The sequence below is a fragment of the Hypomesus nipponensis genome, chromosome 2 (assembly GCF_054491055.1).
Source record: "Hypomesus nipponensis isolate SF chromosome 2, ASM5449105v1, whole genome shotgun sequence".
NCBI classification, from domain to species: Eukaryota; Metazoa; Chordata; class Actinopteri; order Osmeriformes; family Osmeridae; genus Hypomesus; species Hypomesus nipponensis.
This window is the reverse complement of record NC_140362.1, coordinates 532,757-541,710: the sequence shown is the minus strand read 5'-3', so window position 1 is coordinate 541,710 and position 8,954 is coordinate 532,757. Positions and strand designations below refer to the sequence as shown.

Below are 8,954 nucleotides of genomic sequence, written 5' to 3'. Positions count from 1 at the left end.
GCCATGGCGACAACAGCTCAGTATATTCCGCGGAATAACTCCTTACCGTCCAACCCGCTCATGCATCCGGATTCGGATAGGATGCATCAGGGGACGACCTACCGAGAGGTGCAGAAAATGATGCACCACGAGTACCTGCAAGGGTTAGCGGCGACCAACACGGGACATCCGATGAGCCTGACCCACCACCAGTGGCTACCCAGCTCCAACACGGACTGGACCAGCGGGACCCACATCGGCCAACAGGAGCACAACAAAGCGAGCGTCCAGGCGAGCCGCGAGGACCTGAGCAGCGGGTTCCACCACAGACCTCACCTGGTCCACCAGCAGACGCAGAGCGCGCACCACGGCTCGTGGGCACCGACCACGACGCACCACTTGTCCCCGCTGTCCCCGGCGTCCAACGGCCACCAGTCATTGGTCTACTCGCAGCCGGGATACACAAACCTCAACGCCATGCTGAGCCCGCAGCCCGCGTCTCTGCACCACGGCATGCGGGACCCGCTGCACGACGACGCGGGTAGCCATGACCACCAGATGGAGTCGCCCCAGCAGGCGTTCAGCCACCACCAGGACCACTCGGACGAGGACGCTCCAAGCTCCGACGACCTGGAGCAGTTCGCAAAGCAGTTCAAGCAGCGGAGGATCAAGCTGGGCTTCACCCAGGCGGACGTGGGCTTGGCCCTGGGCACGCTCTACGGAAACGTCTTTTCTCAGACGACTATCTGCAGGTTCGAGGCTTTGCAGCTCAGCTTCAAGAACATGTGCAAGCTGAAGCCGCTGCTGAACAAGTGGCTGGAGGAGACCGACTCGAACACGGGCAGCCCCACCAACCTGGACAAGATCGCTGCGCAGGGGAGGAAGAGAAAGAAGAGGACCTCGATTGAAGTAGGAGTGAAAGGCGCGCTAGAAAATCATTTCTTAAAATGCCCCAAACCCTCCGCTCATGAAATCACCAGCTTAGCCGGCACTCTGCAGTTGGAAAAAGAGGTTGTCCGTGTTTGGTTTTGCAACAGAAGACAAAAAGAAAAACGAATGACACCGGTGGGGGTACCCCATCCTAATATGGAGGACGTATATTCTCAAGCGGAGACCCCCCCCCACCACCACTCACTACAGAGCCCGGTGCAGTGACTATTTTCATGAACGATTCAACCGTCTGGGAGGGAGGGAGGAAGGGAGGGAAGGAGGGGGGAGAACATAGAAAAGGGAAAAGGACTACGGAGTTTACAGTATTTAATTTTGCTTTATTTTTCCTGTGAGAAAAGAGACTTGGCAAAGTTGGACACAAGTGTGCACAGCACCAGGAGATTGTGGCTTAACAAATAAAACGATTGACAAAGGCAGTGGTTTTGGAAAAAAAACGGTCACTGTTACAAAATAAATTTCACACGCATTTTAATCAAAACAAAGATCTTTATTTACCAAAATTCTATGGAGGGGCTTACCCTAAAGTAAATTCGGTGTTCCATGGCAGTTTGAAAGGAATTGTGTTTCCATCTCAACTTGGTCTCGTGAACTGATTGCGGATGCCAGCGCGAGGTGATAGCCTGAATATTAAGAACATACGATGAACAGTTACTTTTCAGGCTTAAACTGATTAACCATATTTCTAATTACTAGCCTCTTTTTCTTTGTTATATTAATTGTGATGTTTGATTTTGAAATTTTTAACTTCAGTGTCTATCTTCTGCTGCAGAAATGCATTATTATTATTATTATTATTATTATTATTGTTATTATTATTATTTCTGTCCTTAATTTGGCTGTTTACTGTAACTCAATCCAAGCGCCTCCTCACACTGTGTTGTACCTAAGTTAGTGGCCGGAGGAGCTGGTGATAAGATGATGGCAGCCGTTCGCGAAATCATCACACTCAATGTCAGATGCATTTGAAATGCAACAAGAAATCTCAGTTCTGGCAGCCTTATAAATAGATATTTAAAGCTTTGCAGCTGACTACATTTGATTTTCACAGATAGCGACTGAAAATTAAAAGAGCAAAATGCATCATTTCTAGCCTATTTGATAAAACATTTTCTTGTCGATTTAAGTGTTTGTTTAATATTGTTTTCTTTCTAATATTGTTTTCTTTTGCATGGAGCACTTATTCTTACGTTTCAGTATTGCAATTTTAGATTTATTCATCAATTGGTTTCAGTGGATATGTTTTCAGTAAAGGCCTATACGCAGTGAGAACATGTTTACAAGTTTCTAGAATCATCGCAGGACACAGTCAGCTTACATTGCAAAATGCCTAAAGTCCCCGCCACATCATAAGAAAGAGATTGGTCAAATACGAAAGTAAAACTCAGGTAATTCTAGCGCCCCAGGTCCAAGGATCAGACAGGAGACATCGCGTTCTCTTCTCATTAAAAGCAGAGGATTATGAAAGGCACGCTGCAATGAACTAGACCCATTTTGTCATTGTATTGCAACTACTGTATTCTGAGGAAAACAAACTACAATTACTAAAGATGAGCGGACGAGGGACATGTTTTAGTGTATTTTATTCTGACAAACATAAGAAGGGATAGCTGAGGGATAAACTTGTGCGTTGTGTATCGTATCTTGATCTGCTGAGTTCGAAAGAACAGTCTTATAATACAAAATCCTATTGGAGTGCTATTCGTTACAGTGGGAAACAACTTTTTTCAACAGCAGCAACAACAAAAAAAAGATTTTAAAGATAATGTTGCCAGGATTATTTCGAATATGTAAATATGTCGAATATGTAAACTTCTACTTGTTCTGAGATATGTTTTCGTTTCTTTCCGGGCAGTTTTGTACACTAACTAATTCCAAGAAAATATTTTAATATGATTTCATTTATGAATCTGACCATTTATATATATATATTTATTTCTTAAATGTGTTTGGAGCGTTTTGTTTGGCTCTCATAATGGTTATGTTGCAGTGGATTTCAATATGTTTTGTTTACTACATTGGTTGTGTGTTGATTGCTAAATGTAGACTGCAAAGTCACATTTATATTTATGTTATAGTAATATTTTATTACTTACATAAAACATATATACAAGAAGAGGTATTTTGTCTTCATTAATAATCGAACTCCTCAAAGTCCGTTTTTGCTAAGTGCTGTGACCTCACCTGACAACAGGCCGGACAGCTCGAGCGTCTGGGCTGAACAACCCTGATTTAACTTTTCAGAAAGTGTTGAATACACGCCATGTGTTCACATTTTAACCAATATTTCGTTGCGTAATTGGGATTCAGGTTTAATCCGACGCTGTATACACGTATTGTCATGGGAAAAGACAACAATAATTGACCTCAGGCATTCCTTATCAAGTTCACACAACCCCTTTCATTGTTCACATCTTTGTGTATTCGCAGTATTAAAATGTGCAATATTAACACTAAGATTCTGTCTTTTAATTTACCTACAGATAAAACCTATGGCCTAAACGTTATTATAATAATATATACAAATTATTATGTAGGCTATTTTAGGCCTATTATAATTTTCCTCTCGTAGCCAGTATTCCAGTCTAACTGAGGACGCTCTGCTCTCCCGCTAACATGAGCCCGGGCTCTTCCGGCGTTCAGATTCCTCCCTAGTCATGTTAAACGTTCTCACATCACAGCAAGCCGCCCATTAAAGTAGCCTATACCTTTGCATCCTACAATTTAAACTTGACCATAATAGAGTGCTTGTAGAGGGTAGATATAACATCTAATTTGTATAAATGCACAGTGTTCTACAATAATAAGTATTATGGTGATGCACATCAACCGTGGCACCTCAAACCGACCATAAACGCGTCTCATAAAAATACTGTTGATGGGCCTAATTCGCCGGAGAGTAATACTATTGAACTAAGGTCATGTTATTGAAATTATTTACTTTTTGGGTCAGATAAACAACCCCCCCCCCCACCCACCCCCTCAGCAGCGGGACTGTGTTTCACTGTATACAGCTCATAAACTCTTCATGACATCTTAGACATCTGGTGTAGTTTCTAGGGAACAGCCCAGTTTTAACGCAAAAGCCCACCAGTCACGTTCATTCTGCAGAATAACGGCGCGACAGTGTGAGCCGAAATCGAGACTTATTTACTGGCTCCAGATCTGCGTACAACAACACAATTTCGTCTGTTTAACTTGTAACCCAGAGAATGCTTGTGTACAGATAATATATTGGATCAAAATGTGGATTATAATGCTGTGCTTTTGTTCGATTTAATTTGGAACTAAACATCTCCTTGTCAAGACCTCTGATCTTTAAAACCAGAACAAATTGTGCGTCCATATTTGGCGCATATTAGGCCTGTATCTAAAACAAGCTTCTGTATAAAGTATTCAGTATACCGATAAAAGGCGTCGGCGAAATTGTATTTAATGGCAACACAAGTTTCACATTTTGCACGTGAGAAATTGTTAAATGATGCGCAGAATAGTTAAAGTGATAAGTAATTCAGAGAGAAAGTCAGAGAACACAAGCAATTGTATGTCACACCTTTAATAGACAATTATAATTCCCACACAAGAAGCGTGTATTATTGTATTGTCCTCCCACTCCTGGATAAAGGCGAGTAATTGTGTATATTCTACATCTGCCTTATTGAATAGTACAAACCTTGTGATCTTCGTACTTCTCCGTAAAGTTGTAATGAGTGCACAGATTGCAAATCCCACTGCAAATCAATTTGGTAAAATTTTTACATTGATTTAGCTATACTTTTCATAAAACCGTGAATAATTGATTAGGGTTTTCATTTAGATAAAATAAAACATAAGCCCTTGAGGTTTTTTTGTATATGGACAGCACAAACTGTGTCAAATGGAGTCAAAATTCAGGTCGGTTAAATGAAGTGCTCCAGCGAACGGCGAATCTTAAGCGCCCCCAGACGGTTAAAATGAGTTATTACAACCAGAAAGAGACAAGGGGCATGCAGTGGGCTTCGGGACTTCACACAGATTATTTTGAAGACTGATATTGTTTATAATATTGTTTGTTTTTAAAAGATGTGAATTAAATAACGGGCAAATACAGCTTGAGGAAAACCTCCCAAACCGTGTACCTACATGCTGACAATTATCAACGTTTTGGAGCGAGCAAACTGTTCACTTCCTGGACCTAAACAAGATTAGAGGTGCTTCACTTCCTGGACCTAAACAAGATTAGAAGTGCTTCACTTCCTGGACCTAAACAAGATTAGAGGTGCTTCACTTCCTGGACCTAAACAAGATTAGAAGTGCTTCACTTCCTGGACCTAAACAAGATTAGAGGTGCTTCACTTCCTGGACCTAAACAAGATAAGAGGTGCTTCACTTCCTGGACCTAAACAAGATTAGAGGTGCTTCACTTCCTGGACCTAAACAAGATTAGAAGTGCTTCACTTCCTGGACCTAAACAAGATTAGAAGTGCTTCACTTCCTGGACCTAAACAAGATTAGAGGTGCTTCACTTCCTGGACCTAGGCAAGATTATAGGTGCTTCACTTCCTGGACCTAGGCAAGATTATAGGTGCTTCACTTCCTGGACCTAAACAAAATTAGAGGTGCTTCACTTCCTGGACCTAAACAAGATTAGAGGTGCTTCACTTCCTGGACCTAGGCAAGATTATAGGTGCTTCACTTCCTGGACCTGTGCATCCTACAGCTGGATGTCTTCTCTTTCGCCGCATACATAGCATGACTACTTTTTTTTGTTTTGCTCCAGAAACACATCCTGGACTGTGGTTCATTTAGGCCCCATCAAGTCTCACAATCATCCAGCCTGGCCTAGTCTTCACATCTGATCTCCTGCTCCACATACATCTTCCTATTATACGTATATATATTTCAACAATGCCACTGATTGACTCATGGAACAGGCAGGATGCAGTCACTCACAGCAGGAAGTGAAAGACTGCATGTGGACTAGCACATGAGTGTTAAGTTCTTGATGACAAAATCAGACCGTCTCCATGTGACCAACCCTCCACTAACCCTAACCCTAACCCTCCATTAACCCTAACCCTAACCACCTCGCTTTGCTGGCAGGCAGATGCCTGTCCTGCTGATGAAGACTGTAACATGTTGATGAAGACTGTAACATGTTGATAAAGACTAACATGTTGATGAAGACTGTAACATGTTGATGAAGACTGTAACATGTGCTGTTGAAGACCTGATGTTGACAGAGATGCAGACTGTAACATGTGCTGTTGAAGACCTGATGTTGACAGAGATGCAGACTGTAACATGTGCTGTTGAAGACCTGATGTTGACAGTGGTGCAGACTGTAACATGTGCTGTTGAAGACCTGATGTTGACAGTGGTGCAGACTGTAACATGTGCTGTTGAAGACCTGATGTTGACAGAGATGCAGACTGTAACATGTGCTGTTGAAGACCTGATGTTGACAGAGATGCAGACTGTAACATGTGCTGTTGAAGACCTGATGTTGACAGAGATGCAGACTGTAACATGTGCTGTTGAAGACCTGATGTTGACAGTGGTGCAGACTGTAACATGTGCTGTTGAAGACCTGATGTTGACAGAGATGCAGACTGTAACATGTGCTGTTGAAGACCTGATGTTGACAGAGATGCAGACTGTAACATGTGCTGTTGAAGACCTGATGTTGACAGAGATGCAGACTGTAACATGTGCTGTTGAAGACCTGATGTTGACAGAGATTCAGACTGTAACATGTGCTGTTGAAGACCTGATGTTGACAGAGATGCAGACTGTAACATGTGCTGTTGAAGACCTGATGTTGACAGAGATGCAGACTGTAACATGTGCTGTTGAAGACCTGATGTTGACAGAGATGCAGACTGTAACATGTGCTGTTGAAGACCTGATGTTGACAGAGATGCAGACTGTAACATGTGCTGTTGAAGACCTGATGTTGACAGAGATGCAGACTGTAACATGTGCTGTTGAAGACCTGATGTTGACAGAGATGGACGTCGGCTCACGTCAGCTTGGTGATGATGTCATCCTCTGACAGTGCTGTTGACCGCTGGCATGGATGAAGACAGGCCGGCAGGTTTCCAGAACTGCCAATGTTAAACTAAAGTAAGTTTGAGACCTCTGAGATGAAAACGATACAAGTAACCCTGAATTTTTATATTTAAAATTGTGATTATTATTATTTTCAGTTATAAAGTTAAGTTATTCATTTGTTCCCGAGACTTCCCAGTTCAGCAGAGGGTGTTGAAGTGCAGCCCCTGCTGTGCAGCAGTGACAGACCAGCCTCAGCTCCAGCTCTGCTTTAAACAAGTCAACTCTGGACTCGTACAAAAGTCATCTGCATACAAAACCAGTCAACTCGTCTCTCCCAGCTGTTCTACTGGTCTCTCCTCAGCTGTGCTGCTGGTCTCTCCTCAGCTCTGCTGCTGGTCTCTCCTCAGCTGTGCTGCTGGTCTCTCCTCAGCTGTGCTGCTGGTCTCTCCTCAGCTGTGCTGCTGGTCTCTCCTCAGCTCTGGAGTTGTGTGCTCATATGCCAGGAGGAAGAGGCCTCCCTCATCAGGGAAGCCATATCAAACACAGGAGATGTGGATTAGCTGTGATTAGCAGGGATTACGGCTGGTTAATGGTGGGAAAATACATTAGAAGCCTGCCGCTCTGGGAGGGATTTCACCCGCGCCAGAGGATTTGCATTGATCCACAGCAAATGAATGAGGATTAGCAACCTCTATCTGCCAACAGATAAATAACATTAGGCGCATTATACGGCAGCCCCTGTTATTAATGACATTACAAACACCAGTACAATGCTGGCACTTATGGAAATAATTAGGCCTGAATAATGCACTTCATGGGATGCTCTCCTACGCTACAACACTCTGATGATGCTGAGGAGAGCTGAGAGAAAGAGAGGGAAGAACAGAGAGAGACAGAGAAAGAGGGAGGAATGGGGAGAGAGACAGTTAGGAGAAGGGGAGAGAAGGTGTGAGAGGGAGAGAAATAGAAAGACAAGAGAGAGGGAGGGAGGCAAATCATTTAAGAGAGATGGAGAGAAAGAAAATGAAACAGACAAAGATAATTGAAAAGACGAAGAAAGAATTAAAGAGAAGGACTGCAACAGGATGTCGGAACCACAAATCCAGGTTTACATCACGACTAACCCAGATTAACATCAGGACTAACCCAGGTTTACAGCAGGAAAAACCCAGATTAACATCAGGACTAACCCAGGTTTACAGCAGGAAAAACCCAGGTTCACAGCAGGACTAACCCAGACCAGACTGCCTCACTTGGTCTGGTAGAGACCCAAACCTCCTCACCTAGTCTGTGGGGTGTGATAGACCAGCGCCCTCTGGAGTTGAGGGCAAACTGAGTCACACATTCTGTGTGATGACCATATGAGGTGCAACACGTGCAGTCAGCAAGAGGGATATCCAGAAGAGAGAGAAGAAAGGAGAGAAGAGGGAGGAGAGAGGTCTGTATCTGAAGTACTTTTCAGAATCTGACAGATGAAATTTCCAGCAGTTTCTCCATCCTTTTGCTCCTCCTCTAATTCTCTTGCTCCAACCGAGCTCTCTCCACACCTTCCCCTGGTTGATGTAATAAGAACTCCACTCCAGCAGAGAGGCAGCGTAGGGGGGAGGCGGGGGGGAGAAGGAGGGAGGAGAGGAGGACTGGAAGGATATGGAATAATGCGTTTTTTTTTCATCAAATATTCCTTCTCTTCCCCATACCTCAAGGTTTCTCCTGTGAGTGACTTGAAAGATAGGCTGCAGTGTGGCCACACAGTGAACAGCTAGTTACCATATGAAACACTCTGCTGGCGACAGGCAGGAGGGGAGAGAGAGGGGAGGAACTCTTGTGTTATTTATAATACTCTGCCTTGTAGCTATGTGGGCTCGCCTTCATGTAGACTCCAAGGTATAGACCTATATAGAGAGGGATATAAGTACAGGTTTAGAGAGTTCCTCCCCCCTCCTCCTCCTCCCGCCTCCTCCTTCTCCCCCACCCCTCTTCTTTTTGCTTTGCGC

General features: G+C 43.7%; 1 protein-coding gene across 1 annotated transcript; it reads left to right on the top strand.

Annotated features, from left to right (window-relative positions):
- pou3f1 (POU class 3 homeobox 1) lies at window positions 1-3,372 on the top strand. Its single transcript, XM_084702167.1, has one exon. The coding sequence runs from the start codon at window positions 4-6 to the stop codon at window positions 1,132-1,134; it is 1,131 nt and encodes a 376-aa protein (XP_084558293.1). The 5' UTR covers window positions 1-3; the 3' UTR covers window positions 1,135-3,372.
- The last annotated feature ends 5,582 nt before the right edge of the window (window positions 3,373-8,954 follow it).

What these genes read in the sequence shown, in the direction of transcription:
- pou3f1 (XM_084702167.1), top strand. Translation starts at nt 4, where the DNA reads ATGGCGACAACAGCTCAGTATATTCCGCGGAATAACTCCTTACCGTCC.